The sequence below is a fragment of the Pristis pectinata genome, chromosome 1 (assembly GCF_009764475.1).
Source record: "Pristis pectinata isolate sPriPec2 chromosome 1, sPriPec2.1.pri, whole genome shotgun sequence".
In the NCBI taxonomy this organism is placed as follows: Eukaryota; Metazoa; Chordata; class Chondrichthyes; order Rhinopristiformes; family Pristidae; genus Pristis; species Pristis pectinata.
In genome coordinates, this window is record NC_067405.1 from 143,160,319 (window position 1) to 143,180,365 (window position 20,047).

Consider the following 20,047-nt stretch of genomic DNA (forward strand, 5'->3'; position numbering starts at 1 on the left):
TGGTTCAAGAACTGAATGGTTGAAGGGAAGCAGCTGTTCTTGAACCTGGTGGTGTGGGATTTCAGAGCAATGGCAGCTGCGAGAAGATGGCATGGCCCGGATGGTGGGGATCTTTGATAATAGATGTTGCCTTCTTGAGGGAGCGCCTCATGTTGATAATGGAGAGGGATGTGCCTGGGGTGTATTGGGCTGAGTCTACTACTCTCTACAGCTTCTTACGTTCACGCACATTACTCCAAACATGCAGCATAATTTCTTAAGCACATCTGAGCAGCGGATTCAGACTTCCTCCTGTGCTTTGAATGCTTTTAATAATCATGAGGCCATGCCAAAGATAGTTAACCAAGCTGGTCCATCCTAAGTCCAACATCTTAATAATGTTTATAGGCAACTTTTATGTTGTGTTTGGCAACTTGCTCCGCATCTGACAGGAACCTGCACTGTTAAACTATGCGGAGCAACAGGCCCATCTGCTCACAGACAAATTTAGCCAAATACACCTGTCGTCTTTCTATTCTTGCCAGGAACAGCTCCTTAACAACAACAACTTGTGTTTATACAGCACAGTTAATGCAGTCAAATGTTCCGAGGCCATTCAAAGAAGCATTTTGGGACAAAATTTGACAAACCAGGACAAATCCGGGCAAGTGACTTGATAAAGAGGTAGGTTCAAGGAACATCTTAAAAGAATGGAAAGATGGAGAGATTTACGGAGAGCGTTACAGACCTTACCTGCTAAAAATGTGCCCATCATCGGTAAGACTAAGGTCAGGGATGTGCAAGAGGCTATACTAGGGAACAGAGGTTGTGGTTATAAGGCTAGTGGACGTAGGAGGAGCAGGATGGCAGAGACATTTGAAAGTAAGACTGAGAACTTGAAACACCATCTTGTATATATTCTAGTCTTTGGAAGTCTGCATGTGTCTTATCTGTAACCGTAGCTTCCTTGGTCTTTGAACATAACACTTACTGTTGTCGACGGAAATCAGGAATGACAGGTACATATGGCTCACGTGGTTTTGTTCTTCCCCACATGTGGATTTGTATTAGGTCATCCCTCTCGCCTTTCTTTTCAAGATTAGAGAGACACAGCCTGTTCATTCCTCCCTAATCAATCTGTGCTCACAGCTCTGGTTTCTTTGTAAAGTCATTTTTTAGTACCCTCTGCAGTGTCCCTGTATCCTTTTTTTAATTCAGTGACCTGGCATGTACACGGTACTCCTTGTGTGGTCTAATCAAAGCTTAACACCTCTTTCCAATCTATCCCTCTAGAAATAAGCCTTACATGTTAGATATTCCTGTTCACAGCCTCATTAGCTTATAATGACTTGTGTGTTTGCTCCACTTATCTAGACTCTTATTTTCTACATAATATGTAACTTAATTTGAATTACCAAATCTCACATGCAGCCATGTTGAGATTCATCTGCCAATTATTTGGAGGTCTGTTACTCTATAATCTGTAGCTGTCCTTTTTTAGTAATAGACTATTCCACTGAACATACGTCATTCAGAAAATGTGTTTCTGAATCCCATTTAAATTACAGGCAACCTCCTCATGTTATGGGGTTTAGGACGGGTTGTATACCCAGAAAATGGTCCGTCTCATGATTTTCTGTAACGCGAAGCTGCGTCATCTGTGCATGCGTCAAGAAATGCGAGTTGAAAAAAAATTTTTTTGTTTATTTTATTTACTTTTTTCACATAAATTCTGTTTTATTCCCTATCTCAAAATTTTGGGTCGTGATTTGTGAATTCTGTAATGGTGAATTCTCATTATCTGAATAGCCATAAGGCGGGGATCGCCTGTACTTCTGGCCAAGAGTGGGGTCTTGGAGTTGCTCCTTGTGGGATCCCACCTCCCACTTAGAGGCACTTTGAACAGGTAGCAGAATAGCTCTCTGAAGTGTTCTCCCAGACAACCAGATATCGCTTCTATCACTTGTCCTCTGACTTTGCATGCACTGACCTTAATCATTTATCAATTAGATCTATCAAAGGCCCTTTAGAAATTTAGATGCATGATAACACTGTTGATTCTTCAAAGAATTCATTGAGGTTGGTCAAGACTTTTCCTTTTTAAGGAATGTTGACTGTCCCTGTTGTATTTTTGCATTCTTTGTTTTGATGATGTTTCCATTATTTTGCTGACCACTGATTTTAAGCCGACTTGTTTATAGTTCCCTGGACACATTCCCTCTCACTGCTCTAATCCAGGTATAACAATTATCTGCCAGTAGTCTGGTGCTGCACCTTTCTCTAATGAATTATTAAATATGTGCTGTAGTGCACAGCTTCCTCTTCCCTAGATGTTTTTTTTAAAAGCTTAGATGCAATCCATCTCCAGAGGGGCTTTATCCTCTTTGACTCCGATAACTTTATTTAATATCTCTCTTTTTATTTTAAGGGTGACTATATCATTTCTAATCTCATATTATGTCAAGCCAGCTGACCTGCTTCCCTTGAAGTTACTGAAGCTAACTTATTATGTAATATTTCTACCAGTGCCTGGAATTTTTACCTATCTGTCTGATGATGGCTCTAATCCCATTCCAACGTTTGTCAATGTGTTTATGTGCCTTTAGAGTATTTACCATTTTCTCTTATGTTCCCTGACAATTAAGTTGCATAGCTCTTTCTTCATGAATCACAGAAAATTTACAACACAGGTTGCAGTTGGCCTGCTGCTTCTGTGTCAGTCAAGAAAAGGCGACCCAACCTTCCAGTCTGTAGCCCTGTAGCTCACAGCTCTTCAGAGACAAATCCCAGTACTATTTTGATGTGATGAGGGCTTCTGTCTCCACCACCTCTTACAGGCATGGTAGTGTAGCGGTTAGCGTAACGCTTTACAGTGCCAGCGACCCAGGTTCAATTCCGGCCACTGTCTGTAAGGAGTTTGTATGTTCTCCCCGTATCTGTGTGAGTTTCCTCCGGGTGCTCCGGTTTCCTCCCACATTCCAAAGACGTATGCGTTAGGAAGTTGTGGGCATGCTATGTTGGCACCGGAAGCATGGCGACACTTGCGGGCTGCCTCCAGAACACTCTACGCAAAGATACATTTCACTGTGTGTTTTGATGTACATGTGACTAATAAAGATATCTTATCTTGTCTCATCTTATCATTAGGGGAGAGGTGAAGGGCAGATCAAACCAGAAGCAGATGGGCGGGGGGATTCTAGTGGTTGGAATGTGTGGGTGGTAGATGGATGGAACCAGGAGGGGGAAGGGGACGAAAATTAGGCTGGAAGGCTTTTCTTTGACCAGCATGAACACAGTGGACCAAATGGTCTTCTGTCATGTAAAACTTCTATGCTTCATGACAAAATAGCTGTGATATCATAGAACATAGAACACTACAGCACAGTACAGGCCCTTCGGCCCACGATGTTGTGCTGACATTTTATCCCTGCTCTATCTAATCCTTCCCTCTCACATAGCCCCCCATTTTTCTATTATTCATGATCAAATCATCATGGAACATAAAGCAAAGTTGGGAAGGGTTTAGCTAGTTCTGCCCCACAAACGTTGTGTGACTTGCTGACTATTACAAGCATTTTCTGGTTTTATTTCAGATTTCCAACATCTGCAATGTTTTGCTTTTCCACACCTTTCCTGTAAAGTACAATTCTGGCCTAAACTCCTTGTTCTTGTATTCTACCCCTTGACTAATATAGGAGAGTATCCCATGTGCCTGTTTAACCACCTTATCGACTTGTCCTGTACCTTTAGAGATCTGTGCCCATAAACTCCGAACTCCCTCTCTTCCTCCACACTTCTCAAGATCCTATTTATTGTGGATTTCCTTGCGTTTTTGTATCACCCCAAATGCATTGCCTCAAGTCTCTCTGGATTAAATTCCATTTGCCACTTTTCTGTCCGACTGGCTGGATGATCCAGACCTTCCTGCAGTCTAAGCTTTCCTCCTCAATATCAGCTATGCATACAATTTTTGTATCATCTGCAAACTTCTAACTCAATGATGAATATATATTACAGAAAGCAAAGGATGGAGAACTGAGACCCTTGGAACCTCACTGGTTACAGCCTTCCAGTCACTAAAACAGCAGTCAACCATCACTCCTTTGCTTACTGCCACTATGTCAATTTTTGATCCCATGGGCTTCTAGTTTTTTGACTAACCTTGTCGAAAGCCCTATAGACTACATCAAACACCTCATCGAGCCAAGTTAAAAAATCAGTCAAGCTGGTCTCTAACAAATCGATGCTGACTTTCCTTGATTAATCTATGTCTTTCTAAATGAAGCGTCATGCTCTCCCTTGGAAATAATCACTAGAATTTGTCCACACTGCCAAACTAATTGGCCTATAATTATTTTATCTCCTCTTCTCTTTTTTTAAACAACGTTACAAGTTTAGCAACCTTCCAATCCTCTAGCACCACTCTCATAGCCAGAGGGGATTGAAAAAAATAAGGTCAGAGCTCCACAATTTCCTCCCTTGCTTCTTTTAACAGTCTAAGATATATTTTGTCTGGGCCTGGTTACTTATCCTCTTTCAAAGAAGCAAAAAACCCTCAATAATTACTCTCAAATTGCATGATATTGTGGTGACTACTGATAAACATTCAATCATTTTTAGTTCGCTTTTCTATTCTGCTTGATTGCCCATCACTGGACCCAGAGAATTTTTCTGTGTTGGGCTTCTCACAGACTGCAATTACAAAGGAGTTCTGCTCATGTTGCAGGAACACCATTCAGTCAAGCCCTTTAAGAGCATCAGGAGGTCCAGTTCATTCAGGGTTCCAAGCTAGTCATGTTGCTGCTTTATTTCTACTTCTACTGCTTGTGGTTTAGTCACACTTTGCTGGCACTCTCACCCAAGCTAGAAGGTGGTGGGTTCCACTTGCAAACCAAAGAGCTTGCATTTTTGCCTCTGAAATAGATCACAGGTTCACACCCTACTCCAAAGACCCCTGTATATCTAAAATAAAAAATCCTGCAGATGCAGGAAAATGCTGCAAACATGAAACATATCAGGCAGCATCTGTGGGAAATCTTGGTTCTGCGGGAAACTTGGCATGGTATGGCAACTGCTCTGCCTGGGATGGCAAGAAACTGCAGAGAGTTGTGGACACAGCTCAGAACATCATGGAAACCAGCCTCCCCTCCATGGACTCTGTCTATACTTCTCGCTGCCTCAGTAAAGCAGCCATCATAATCAAAGACCTCAGCCACCCCAGACATTCTCTCTTCTCCCCTCTCCCATCAGGCAAAAGATACAAAAGCCTGAAAGCACGGACCACCAGGCTCAAGGACAGCTTCTATCCCACTGTTATAAGACTACTGAATGGTTCCCTAGTACGATAAGATGGACTCTTGACCTCACAATCTACCTCATTATGACCTTGCACCTTACTGCCTACCTGTACTGCACTTTCTCTGTAGCTGTGACACTTTAATCTGCATTCTGTATTATTTTACCTTGTACTACCTCAGTGCACTGGTAATGAATTGATCTGTATGATCGGTATGCAAGGCAAGTTTTTCACTGTACCTCGGTACAAGTGACAATAATAAACCAATTCCAATTCCAAATCATCAAAGATCCCCACCATCCAGGCTATGGCATCTCTTCATAGCCACCATCGGGCAGGAGGGACAGAAGCCTGAAGTCCCATACCACCAGGTTCAAGAACAGCTACTTCCCTTCAACCATTCAACCAACTTGCACAATCCTAATCACTACCTCAATATAGCAATATACTATACCTTCCTTATCACTAAGTCCTTTGACCCCCGAGATCTGGAAGCAGATATAACAGTGGCATTTAAGAGGCTTTTAGATAGACACACAAATTTGCAGGGAATGGAGGAATATGGACCATGTGCAGGCAGAAGAGATTTAGTTTAATTTGGCATCGGGTCTGGCAGAGACATGGTGGGCTAAAGGGCCTGTTGCTGTGCTGTGTTGTTCTATGTTCTCTATCTCTGGCACTACCTCAGACTTCCAGTTTTCATCAATGGCAGCCACACCTCTCCATCTTCCCTTTATATCTCCTGATTTGAAAAGCCTTAGATCACCGGCCAAGTACCCTACGCAGCTTGCTGACAAAGTTCTCTCAATGTTCCTGCAAAGCACCAATGACTGAGCCGCAAACGCTTGTCACAAACACACATCAGAAAACAGAGGTATCCAGATTCTGCCTGACAATGTTCCCAAAGTGCCCATCACGTTAGGTCTTTAGTGACATAATAGACTGTGCCCCTGTGGCACCTCTGATGACTCTATGGCTAATGATTGGCAATGGAGACTGCAGTACTGGGTAGTTCAAATGCCTTTGTTGCTTTTCATTACTCGGGTCTGCACTGTTTCATGATAGTTAATAAAAACAAAGGAACACAGAGACCAGCCTTTACTGAAGCACAAGAGAGTAAACCAACAAAGGCTGCTCCACAGCGAGCTCGTGAATAGAAACAATACGGATGGAAATACAGCTAATCGCAGAAGAGTAATTAAGTGAGAGCACATTGGGCACTCTTTTGGGCACTGAAAGGGGGAGGGGAGGGGTGGGGGCTGTCAGGGTCATGTGACATTGAAATGATTATACTATTATAGGGATAGCCTACCTGAAGAACATCCTCAGCAGAACTTGGCGTATTTTGGACATTTATTGGCTGATTTAGGTGAATGTGTTCTGTGTATAATTTGGCATGGCACACTCTGGTACGGATGGTTAAGTTATAGATCAGCACTGATCCCGCTGAATGGACTCAAGGGGGTAAGTCTGTGAAAGCCTTGCAGAACAGGTTTACCAGGGTAACCTTAAGGGTGAGGGATTGCAGTTATATGCGCAGACTAGAAAATGTGGGATGGTTTCCTTCTGTGCAGAAAAGATTAACAGAAGATTTAATATTCAAATGATGAAAGGTTTTGAAGGAGCAAGCTGGGCAAATGTTATTTTTTTCTGTCAAGTGGATCAGAAACCAGGGATAATAGATTTGTAATAATTAGGGGAGGATTGAGGAGAAAGACTGTTGTGATCCAGAAGACACTCAGTGAAAGACTGATAAAAATTTGCAGAGTTGTGTGGAAAAGGCTGGGGAGAAGGACCAGTTCTTTCTGGGAGGTAGCAACAGTACTATGGGCAGAAGAGCCCCCCTCCTCCTTCTGCACTGTGGTGTTCAGTGATCCTATGGAGGGGATATGCTAGCAGGTTAAACTCCATGTAATCCCACTGTCCCCCTCTCAGAAGCAGGCTGCACAGTGCTGGTTAAAGGCATGCTGTTCTGAAGGTCATTCTCGATCTTGGGCGCCATTATTCAAAGTCAGTCACACTTGTCAAATTAGAATCAGCATTTCGGCGTTTAATAAATTGTAAATCGACGGTGACAGGATTACACGCCTGATTTTATCTTAGGAAGGAAGAATTTGCATTTATACAGCTTCTTTCACAACCTCGGGATGTCCCAAAGTGCTTTACAGACAATTAAGCACTTTTTGAAGTGTAGCTGCTATTGTAATGTTGGAAAGGCAACAGCTTGGTGTCAAGTATTGACTGATAAATGTTCTCACAAAAATCTGTGGGACAGGTTACTATGTTGAAGGGCAATGTCAATGAAGCTATTGTGGCTAAGCCTGTAATGAACCTTAAGAGTACAACTGCACTTCTTCACAGAAGTGTTTCTGCAGAAGAACACTTTTGACCACAACTTATTCAGGCAGTGGTCAGCACAGAACATCCTGCAGGCCCTGAGGGAGAAGGACACAATGGACATACACCATAGAAAGCTTCCTATCCAGATGCACCATAGCTTGGTATGGCAACTTCTCTGCCCAAGACTTCAAGAAATTGCAGAGAGTTGTGAACACAGCCCAGTCCATCACACAAACCAGCCTCCCTTCCACTGACTCTGCCTAAAGCAGCCAACATAATCAAAGACCCCACCCACTCTAGACATTCTTTCTTCTCCCCCCTTCCATTGGGCAGAAAAAACAAAAGCTTGAGAACACGTAGCACCAGGCTCAAGGACAGCTTCCATCCCAATGTTTTAAGACTCTTAAATGGACCTCTTCTATGATAAAGATGAACTCTTGCTCTCTCAATCTCCCTTGTCATGGCCCTTGCACCTTATTTGTCTACCCATACTGCAGTTTCTCTGTAACTGTAACATTATATTCCGTATCCTGTCATTTTTTCCTTTTGTATTACCTCAATGTACTTATGTATGGAATGATCTGTATGGATGGCACGCAAGCAAAAGTTTTTCACTGCATCTCAGTATATGTGACAATAATAAACCCATTACCAGTCCCGTGGGATGTTCTCCAAGCTGACCGTCAAAGCCATATGGCAGATGTCAGAACTCATCAACAAATGCCAAGATGTGCCTTGGCTGGCAGTGAGAGGGGCCCTCCCTATCAGATGCTTTCTGCACAGTCAGAGTCTCGCTCTGAATGCATGCTACCCTTGAGATGCCTGTAAGTGTGGATGAGAGGATCCACCTCTTTCTAGGCTGTGTATTTGCTGAGAAGGAACACTGCTCTTTCTTGAGGTTTGTCCTGAGCAGCTGCATAACAGAGGACCCTCTGATCTAAAGGCTGTTCCACGAGAAAAAAACATCAACTGTTATTGGAAGACCATCAACTCAATGAAAGATGTACTTTAGTCTGCCCAAAACCTGTTGGTCTTACGGTTCCATGAGATGCCCGTAAGTGAATATTGCCAACTGGACATTCCAGGCTGCAGGAGGACACACAGAGGGATTCATCAAAGCTTGGTGCTGCCACCCCAAAGGCTTTGTGGGGAAGAACCACAGTCTAGGGTCCTGCTGCCACTGTACACTGAGGGGCTGGGTCCTTTGTAACAACTTATCAATCACCTCATGGTGTATTTAGTTATTTGGTTTATTATTGTCACATGTACTGAGATACAGTGAAAAACTGTTAGCGTGCCATCCAGACAGATCATGCCATACATAAGTACATCAAGCTGGTAAAAAGCAAAACAGAATGCAGGATATAGAGTTGCAGTTACAGAGAAAGTGCAGTTCAGGTAGACAAATAAAGTGCTAAGACAAATAAAGTGCAAGGGCCACGACGAGGTAGATTGGGAGATCAAGAGTTCATCTTCTAGCATCTGAGAGGTCTGAGTAACATTGGAGATACACAAGACTGCAGGTGCTGGATCCGGAGCAAAAAACAAACTGCTGGAGGAACTCAGCGGGTCAGTCAGCACCTATGGAGAGAAATGGGCCGTTGATATTTTGTTATCCAGATGAAGGGTCTCGAAATGAAACATCGACTGTCCATTTCCTTCCACAAATGCTGCCTGACCCGCTGAGTTCCTCCAGCAGATTGTTTTTTTTTAACATGAGTAGCATTGCCGCTTTGTACGAGAATCAGAATCAGGTTTATTATCACTGACTTGTATAATGTGAAATTTGTTGTTTTATGGCAGCAGTACAGTGCAAAGACATAAAAAAACTATAAATTACAAAATAAATAAATAGTGCAAAAAAAAGGAACAATCTGGTAGTGTTCATGGGTTCATGGTCCATTCAGAAACCTGCTGATGGAGGGGAAGAAGCTGTTCCTGAATCAGTGAGTGTGGGTCTTCAGGCTCCTGTACCTCCCCCCCCTCCCGATGATAGTAACGTGAAGAGGACATGTTCCGGATGGTGAGGGTCCTTAATGATGGATGCCACCTTCTTGAGGCAGCGCCTCTTGAAGATGTCCTCAATGTTCAGGTTTGGGTTGGGCCCGTGATGGAGCTGGCTGAGTCTACGACCCTCTGCAGCCTCCTGTGATCCTGTGCATTGGAGTCTCCATACCAGTCAGAATACTCTCCACTGTACATCTATAGACACTTGCAAGAGTCTTTGGTGACGTACCAAATCTTCTCAAACTCCTAACGAAGTAGAGCCGTTGACATATGTATTGCCTTGATGACACATTGAATGTATTTATTTGATTTCACAATGATTTAAAGAAAGACATGTACTGACTATATTGTATTTCCTGTATAATGGAGACACAAGAAACTGCAGATACTAGAACCTGGAGCAACAAACAATCTGCTGGAGGAACTCAGCGGGTCGAGCAGTGTCTGTGAGAAGAAAGGAATTGTCGACATTTCAGGTCAAAACCCTGCATCAGGACTGTCAAATGGACATTTAACATTCCTGATGCAGGACAACATCATTTGACAGTCCTGATACAGGGTTTCGACCGGAAACATTGACAATTCCTTTCCTCCTACAGACGCTACTCGACCTACTGAGTTCCTCCAGCAGATTGTTTGTTGTTCCTGTATATACTTTTATGAATAAAGTGTATTTTTGAAATAAAAAAAGTGATGTGTTTGAAGCTTGGAGCAGGGTTGTGGGTTAACCGAACGATGTCAGGCTGCTGACTGTTAGTCTCATTGGATGCACTATCAAAGAATCATTCTCTCTACTTTCTGTTTGCTACAAGTCTTTCAACATTATAAAGCCGTTGTTCTGCATCAACTGAAAATGAACTGGAGCATAGAGTAGAAAGGATCCAGGGTTGGCCTGTGCTCAACTGAACCAGAGAGAAAGGACGATGTTGGAGACCAGGCTTCAGCAAGCCTGGTAGATTAATCCCTAGCCCCCTCCATTCCACTGATACATAATTAACCATTGACTCTCTGCAGCTACGTCCAAACATTAGTCAAGCTCTAGTACTGCTGTGGGAGCACCTTCTCCACACAGGGTTACAGCCATTTGAGAGAATGGTTCATTAACCACTCACTTCACAAGGGCTGCAGGGGGCAGCATGGAATCTGGCTCTTTGGCCCACTGAGTCCTCACCAACCATCAACCACCCATTTACACTAACCCTACATTAATCCTGTTTTTTTATTTGCCCCACACTCTCTTCAACTCCTCTCAGATTTGACCACCCACCTACACACTAGGGGCAATTACCAACTCCCAGATCTTAGGGAAGTGGGAGGAAGCCCATGCAGTCACACTGAAAACATACAAACTCCACACAGCCAGCTCCCGAGGTCAGGATTGAACCCAGGTCTCTGTCGCTGTGAGGCAGCAGCTCTCCTCCCACAGAGTTGTGTGGGAAAGTGCCAGGAGAAGGTGGAGGGGGCGTGGTGGTGGTTGGTGGAAGTGGGAGAATGGTTGTGAAAACAAGTAGTGGCTTCTCCTGTGACATCTATGCCCTGAGAGTATTGAGAAGGAAATACCGGGAAGGATCCCTGGTGGAAGGTGCAGTCCTGTTGATGTTGAGTGATTCTGGAATCAGATTTGGCTGTACCCGTAAGGTAACAAAGCTGGCCTTCACTCACTCTGCATTAAAAAAACAACAGGGATGGGGTTGGGTGGGAGGGCAGGTTTGTTCGGAGTGAGTTAGGACCCTCAGCTGAGCAAGAATTAACTTTTTTAAGACAAATATTGCACCAGAAACAATTAATGCATGAATAATTCATCTGACTGACACCTAATGTATGGATGTGTGCACTACCCCAGATGACATTAGCAGGCAGTATTGATATAAATCTTTTAAAACTCCCTGTTTAATATCAGAGCAGGGTTAAACTATTAATTTTTTATCCTGACACATTTTAAGCCCCAAACAATATGACGCAAACAGCAATGCATTGAGCTCGACCTTGCTTTCTTTGGCTACACCATGCATTGGATGAGTGTTGATGCTTCACATAATTAGGAATGAACCCTGATGCTTTATAATTTAAGACTAAGTGATCTTATGATCACCATGGTAACACTTCTGAGCAAGGCACAACTCTGTGTTTGGGTGCTGAGTATTCATATCTCAAATGAACATGCAGACCTCAGCTGTAGTTAAACACAGCATCCCTGTTCCCATTCCTCAAGCAGGTAGCAAATGTATGATCTGTCCAACTTGAACAATTTGTGTTTTTTAAGCATCATGCACACAGTTAAATGTCCTTCCAAAAAATTCCAAATAAAATTTGATGGGGAGTCTCATAAGGGAGGACACCTGAATTCTTGTGGGGGGTGGGAGGGTGGATATAGAGGGAGATAGATTTTAGGAGTGTCTCAGAGGAGGAGAGAGAGAGAGTTAATGGGGTGGACGGGTTTGGGGAGATAATTCCAGAGTTTAGAGCCTCAGCAGCTGAAGGTGGAACAGAGGTAACATTAAGGACTAGGCACGTAGCCAGACTGAGGAGGCAGAGTATTCCGTGGTTGTACGGCTGGAGGAGGAAACAGACGTGGGAATGGAGGAATGGATTTGAAAGCAAGGATGTGAATTGTTAAAGTTAAGGCTTGTCAGGCGAGGAACCAGTGTAAGTACGCAAGCCAGGGAGGTGATGAGTGAATGGAACCAGGTTTGAGTCAGGACACATGAGGCAGTGATTTGCAGAAGTTTACTCAGGGGATGAGCAAGGTCTGCGTTGGAGCAGGTGAGTGTAAAGGGAGATCTGAAAACATTCGTGCACTGCCCATTGTGGTCTTCTTCCACCTTCTTCTTTTCCTCCTCTGCTTCTTTCTTCTCCTCCTCCCTTTTCTCTTCCTTCTTCCTCCTCTCCCACTCCCCTCGGGATCACGGCATGGAAACAGGGTCTTCAGTCCACCGACTCTGCACTGACCAACAAGCACCCATTTATGTGAATTCCACACTAATCCCGTTTTATCCTCCTCACATTCTCAACAGCTCCTTCCAGATCTGCCTTCCTGGTTTTTCCACCCAAGTGGAAACCTCCAGAGATATCCACAATACTGCATCTGCCATCACTTGGCCACTGCCTCATCCTCTCCCAGTCACTCTGGAGCTTCTCTGCATCCTCATCACAATTCACGCTCCCACCAGCTCTGTGTTGTGTGCAAACATTTAATTCCCTCTTCTAAATCATTGGTATCTATTGTGAAGTATTAACATTCATGTCAGCCATAATCCAAGAAAATTGTAGAAGACAATGGGAAGGGAGCTCTGGTGAACAAAGGGTTACTCTCTCTCTCTACTGGTAAACAGCTTGAGCCACCTGCTCGTGTAGTCTGCTTGGCTGATAGGAGTTGCTGAGCTGTGGGGCCTCAAGGCCACAAGAAAACAGGGTTGTGACTGACTGTGAAAGATGTGTTAACCTGTCTGGCTGCACACGGCAGCCTCGGCTTGACCAATGGTAGTGCGAGCTGGTCAAGCATACCCAAATATGGGTACGCCTGTGCAGTAGGTGGACACCCACCAGAGAACAATGTATTTAAGTTTGTTAGCACCCTGCGTTCAAGTCGGGCCACGTGCAGGGAAGAGCAGCACTGACTGTTTGCTCCTCTGTGTACCCCCTACTCCCGCTAGTGTTAAACAACAAAGAACTTTTTGTACGCTCCTTGGTTCTGCTGTTGTCTGCTTTATTACAGCACAGGTCAACTTTCACAAATTGGCAGGATGGCCTTGAAGGTCTGAATGAGTTCCTATTACTCCCCTCTGCTTAACCCCTTGAAGTTCATCCACTGCCTTACATTTCAAGCTGTGCACACTTTAGATGGACAGAGTAAGGTGTGAGCTGCATAAGCTTCACAAGTGCATCTCAGCTGGAATCTGGATACAGGCTGTCCCCGACTTCGGGACACACCTACATCCGAATGAGCTTCCATAATATTATTAAAATCAAAAGCCTGACATAAGTTTGTTCCTACGAATGGCAGAACTAGTTTACTTTCTCTCTCCACTTTTAGAAATTGTTCTTTCTTATCAGCCTTAGTTCAAGTTTATTGTTGTCACAGGCAATACATATACAGGGTATAAGTGTCAAGCAAATTCACTGTACTTTTAATGCCATTCATTACGATATTGTTAAGTTGTGGTTACCATGTCGAGAGATTTTTGTGTATTTTCCAACTTGAAGACAAAATCGTCTTATGGAGGTCTGTAAACACGGAACCTGTTCAGTACCCAGGGATGGACTGTACTGATGTCATCCGACACAATTCAGAGGCAGAACACCATTGGCTCCAATACAATTACAATGGGGGGAAGAAACTGCTTGAAGAAGGAAAGCCAGCAAAGAAATTCAGCAATAAATTTCAAGTCTGTACAGTCCCACAGCATCAGGGGGTCTGGAATCAACATTTTATTCACTTCACTACTGGTGGTCAGAATCTCAGCTGCCAAAATGCTAAGCTCAGAAATTCTCTCCCAAAACCTCTCCATTTCTTTCCCCAGTTAAGATGTTCTTCAAGGTGCACCTCATCTATCCTAAAGTCTTTCTCTATGTCAATTATATTCCTGTAGTATTTTACTGTACATCTGCTTCTGATATTGTTGAGTCACAGTGTCAGATGTGTTACAGAATGCTGGATGAGGGCAGCTCCAAGAGCAATTAGGAAACTTGGCATCATCCAGAACAAATCATTCACCTTAGAAATTCACTCCCTCCACCACTGACACATTGGCTGCAGTATGTGCTCCCTGTAGAATGCACTGCTTCAACTCAACAGCACCTCCCAAACCTCTCCAACAGGGAGTACAAAGGCATCAGGCAAAGAGGAGTTTAATCACCTGCAGGTTCTCCAAGTCACACAGCATCCTGACTTTGGAAATATATTGCTGTTCCTTCATGGATGCTGGGTCCAAATCTTGGAACTCCCTGTGGGAGAACCTTCACAACGCTGACTGCAGCAACTCAAGGAGGCAGCTCACCACCACCTTCTCAAGCACAAGACAAGGATGGTGCCATTGCAAGTGATGCCTTTACGTCCCAAAGATGTGCGGGTTGGTAGGTTAATTGGCCACTGTAGGTGGGTGCATCAGGGTGAAATTGATGGGCATGTGAGAAAGAATAGTTACAGGGAAATAAATGGGGAGATGGGATTGCTCTGAAGGCCAGAATGGTTTGACGGGCTGAATGGTCTCCTATGTTGTAAGAAAACAATAAATTTTTTTTTGTCTGGAGGTTGGTCATAGCTCCATGAAAGTGGCCGCATAAGTCAATAAGGTGGTAAAGAAGCTGTATGGCATACTTACCTTTATTAGTTGAGGCAATGAGTTCAAGAGTCAGGAAGTTACATTACAAACTTATAAAACTCTGGTTAGGCCACATTTTGAGCATTACGTTCAATTCTGGTCGCCCCATTACAGGAAGGATGTGGAGGCTTGGGAGAGGGTGCAGAAGAGGTTCGTCAGGATGTTGCCTGGATTAGAGGGTATGAGCTAGAAGGAGAGGTTGGACAAATGTGGGGTGTTTTCTCTGAAGCGGCGGAGGCTGAGGGGAGACCTTATAGAAATCAATATAATTATGAGAGGCATAGATAGAGTAGCTAGCCAGTATCTTTTTGGCAGGGTTGAACTGTCTAATACTAGAGGGCATGCATTTAAGGTGAGAGGGGGAAGTTCAAAGGAGATGTGCGGGTCAGGTTTTTCACACAGAGAGTGGCGGGTGCCTGGAAAGTTCTGCCAGGGGTGGTGGTGGAGGCAGATATGACTCCGGCATTTAAGAGGCTCTTAGATAGACACATGAATATGCAAAAAATGGAGGGATATGGACCATGTGCAGGCAGAAGGGATTAGGTGTCATTATCTTAATTAGTTTGGCACAACATCGTGGGCCGAAGGGCTTGTTCCTGTGCTGTACTGTTCTTTCTTCTACGTTCTATGCCAGCATGGAGTCCCCTCCTTTTCCAAAGAAATGCCATTGGTTTTTCATGCCCACCCAAAATGCAAATGGGGCCTCAGTTGAACAATTCATCTGATAAAAATAAGCACTATGTTTCCGCAGCGAGATTTAAACTTGTGCCTTTGTGACTCAAGAGGTACATATCTTAAACACATCCAATGAAGCTAGCAAGCTGTATTCCAGACAGTGAACAGAATCTCCTGCAATAGCCTTCTTCCTTTGCTCCTAGTTGTTTCTGCAGCAGTCACATTCATCCCTGCCTGGTAGTTGAAAGAATTTTGATCAGATGGAAAAATAACTGAAGGATTACAAACACTGCTGTTCAAAGTCCTGGTTCCAGCTTACTTTATTTATAACAATATAAAAGAGCTAATGATCTCAGCCAAACAAGTATTTTACCACTCCTCTGATAAGATATTGATCCCACATCGGAATGATTTGATTCACACAGCGCTAAAGGCATGTGTAGCAACATACGGTATTCTTGTACTCTGTCTCTGTCAATGACGTATTCTTCAGTTGTCTTGGTAGCTGATGTAATGTGCGAAATACAGTCAATTTGCACATAGTAAGATCCCATATACAGCAAAGTGAAATTATATCTGTTTTAGTGATATTGTGATTTGGATATGCACTGACTAAGTTATCAAGGGGACCTCCTTGTATTTTTTTGCAAAATAATGCTCTGGATTTTTTTTATGAGTTGACAGAAGATGTTGGTTTAACATATCTTAAATTACCCCTGACAGCACAACACTGTCTCAGTAATTCAGGGGAAAGTCAGTCTGAATTTTGTGCTCAGGTCACTGAAGGACTTGAACCTGGAACCTTAGGAGTTGGGAAAGTGATCGTTGTCCACTGAGCCATGGCTGACACCATGGAATGGATGGGAGGAGGATGATAATCAACTCTTTGACTGCAGCGATTGGAGCAGAGAGCTTGATTGATATTGGCTTGCCACAGGTGATTGGTGCATTATCAATCCCCAGTTGCGTGACTAGAATGGTTATTTGGAATCTGAACTGAGGAGACAGTGCCAACAATTTGCTGGCTTGGAGCCAATTTAACTCAGCGGTGCCCCAAAGCCAACGTAAATTTCAAATGGAGCCAGTAATTTCTAGATCCCCTCTCTATAACTGCAACCATCCATCACTTTAATTATAAACTGGAAACCCCTTCAAAATATACATAATTACAAGATGAAAGGTTTCCTTTGAAACAGACTTATCACAACCTCCAGATAAACCAAAGATTTTTATAGCCAATGAAGTCCTTCTTGTAGTGTAGACACTGTGTGCACACATTAAGGTCTCACAAATGAATATAATAAATTCTTAGTGAGCTTGACAGGATAAATTCTGAGGAGCTGTTTCGCTTGGATGGCATGTCGAAATATAGGGCTGTCTCAAGATTGAGAGTCAGGGTTATTTAGAACAGAACACAGTACAGTACAGCACAGGAACAGGCCCTTTGGCCCACAATGCTGTGCCAAACTAATTAAATTAGTAATGAAACGCCAAACTAAACTAATCCCTTCTGCCTGCACAGTGTCTATACTCCTCCATTCTCTGCATAAGAAGTGAGGAAAAATGTTTTCCTCGGAAGCTTTGGAATTCTCTGGAGGGCTCAGATATCAAGGACATCCATTATATTTGGACTAGGCAACTGATAGATATGGAGATATTCATAGGTAGTTCCTCATGGTCTAGGATGGCTTAAGCTCATGACAAATAGAGGGACAGGGTATGAAGATTTTATTGAATTAGTCAAGGATAGAAAGGCCTTAACTTGCCCTGTTTCTTATGCCCTGGTGATCACAAGACCATAAGATATAGGAGCAGAATTAGGCCATTCAGTCTATCAAGTCTGCTCCACCGTTCAATCATGGCTGTTTTTCTTTCTCAATCCCATTCTCCCTTTCCACCATTAACTGTGTACTTCCACAGATTGGCCACCCTCTGGCTGAAGAATCAGGACCAGAATCAGGTTTATTATCACTGACCTATATGTCATGAAATTTGTTGTCTTGCAGCAGCAGTACAGTGCAAAGACATAAAATTACTATAAATAAATAGTGCAAAAAAAAGGAATAATGAGGTAGTGTTCATGGGCCATTCAGAAATTTGATGGCGGAGGGGAAGAAGCTGCTCCTGATTTGTTGAGTGTGGGTCTTCAGGCTCCTGTACCACCTCCACGATAGTAGCAATGAGAAGAGGGTATCTCCCGGGTGGTGAGGGTCCTTAGTGATAGATGCCGCCTTCTTGAGGCGCCGCCTCTTGAAGGTGTCCTCAATGGCGGGGAGGGTTGTGTGCGTGATGGAGCTGGCTGACTCTATGACCCTCTGCAGCCTCTTTCGATCCTGTGCATTGGAATCTCTATACCAGGCGGTGATGCAACCAGTGAGGATGCTCTCCACCGTACATCTATAGAAATTTGTAAGAGTCTTTGGTGACATAAGAAATCTCCTCAAACTCCAAACAAAGTAGAGCAGCTAGCATGCCTTCTTCCATGATTGCATCAATGTGTTGGACCCAGGATAGATCCTCTGAGACATTGACGCCCAGGAACGAGTTCACCTTTTCCACCGCTGACCCCTTAATAAGGACTGGTGTGTGTTCTCCTGACTTCCCCTTCCTGAAGTCCACAATCAACTCCTTGGTCTTGCTGACGTTGAGTGCGAGACTGAGTGCAAAATTCCTCCTCAACTCAGTCTTAAAGGGATGTCCCTTTAATCTGAGGCTGTGCCCTCGGATCCTAGACTCTCCCACTACAAACAGCAATGAGATAACGAAATGATAATCTGTTTTAGTGATGTTGGTTGAGGGATTAAAACTGGCTCAAAACACCAGAGAAAAGTCACTTGTCCCTCTTTGAACAGTGCTGTGGTATCCTTCTGTTGCCCCAAGAGGACAGACAAGCCCTCATCGGACTTCTTGAGTTGGACCTGAATCCCCAGCCTACCGGCTTGGGGTGAGATTGACACTTTTGAGCCAGGGTTGACAGGCTGGACTGGGAAGCCAATAAAATCTGGCGGGAAGTCAATGACTAGTGGAGTTCCGTAGGGATCTGTACTGGGACCTCTGCTGTTTGTGATGTATATAAATGAATTGGATGAAAACGTGGATGGGTGGGTTAGTAAGTCCGCAGACAATACAAAGATTGGTGGTGTTGTGGATAGTGTAGAAGATTGCCAAAGGATACAGCGGGATATAGCTCAGTTGCAGATGTGGGTGGGGAAATGGTGGATGGAGTTTAATCTGGCCAAGAATGAGGTGATGCACTTTGGGAAATCAAATGTAAAGGGACGGTACACAATCAATGGTCGGACTCTTAAGAGCATTAATATACAGAGGGATCTTGGGGTCCAAGTCCATAGCTGCACAAGTTGATAGGGTAGTAAAGAAGGCGTATGGCATGCTTGTCTTTATTAGTCGAGGCAGTGACTTCGAGAGTCAGTAAGTTATGTTACTGCTTTATAAAACTCTGGTTTTGTATTGGAGTATTGCATTCAATTCTGGTTGCCCCATTACGGGAAGGATGTGGAGGCTTTGGAGAGGCTGCAGAAGAGGTTCATCAGGATGCAGCCTGGATCAGAGGGCATGTGCTGTAAGGAGAGGTTGGACAAAGTTGGGTTGTTTTCTCTGGAGCGGCGGAGGCTGAGGGGAGACCTGACAGTTGTGTGTAAGATTATGAGGGCCATTGATAGAGTAGGTATCTGGTATCTTTTTCCCTAGAGTCGAAATGTCTAATACTAGGGGGCATGCATTTAAGGTGAGAGGGGGAAAGTTCAAAGGAGATGTGTGGGGCAAGTTTTGTTTTTACACAGTGTGCCAGGGGTGGTGGTGGAGGCAGATACAATAGAGGTGTTTGAGAGGCTCAAACAGGCACATGAATGTGCAGAGAATGGAGGGATATAGACTTGTATAGGCAGAAGTGATGTCTAGTTAGGCAGGCACGGTAGTGTAGCGGTTTATAGCGCCAGCGACCCGGGTTCAATTCCGGCTGCTGTCTGCAAGGAGTTTGTACATTCTCCCCGTGTCTGCATGGGTTTCCTCCGGGTGCTCCAGTTTCCTCCCACATTCCAAAGACATACCGGTTAGGAAGCTGTAGGTATGCTATGTTGGCACTGGAAGTGTGACGACACTTGCGGGCTGCCCCCAGAACACTTTACGCAAAAGATGCATTTCATTGTGTGTTTTGACGTACATGTGACTAATAAAGAAATCTTATCTTATCTAATTAGTAGTTTAACTAGTTTGGCAAACTAGAAGGGCCTATTCCTGTGTTGCACTATTCTATGTTCTATGTAAATGCAAACATGATGAGTGAATGAGCCTTGGATTAAAAAAAAACAAATTAAATTAAATTGGTATATTATTGTCACATGTACCAAGGTACAGCGAAAAATTTGTCTTGCATACCGTTCATACAGATCAATTTATTATAACAGTGCAT

At 43.8% G+C, this 20,047-nt stretch overlaps 1 protein-coding gene across 2 annotated transcripts in view; it reads right to left on the reverse strand.

Moving 5' to 3' along the window:
* Nucleotides 1-20,047, reverse strand: part of efcab11 (EF-hand calcium binding domain 11) — a 95,301-nt gene that overhangs the window by 13,435 nt on the left and 61,819 nt on the right. The window contains exon 6 of one of the 2 annotated variants that reach the window (XM_052029744.1): nucleotides 12,414-12,566. The exons of the other annotated variant lie outside the window; for it this stretch is intronic. Within the exon in view, the coding sequence (XP_051885704.1) occupies nucleotides 12,548-12,566 (19 nt within the window). The 3' untranslated portion in view covers nucleotides 12,414-12,547. Of the gene's footprint in view, nucleotides 1-12,413; nucleotides 12,567-20,047 lie in introns of those variants that run through there. 2 annotated transcript variants of the gene reach the window in all.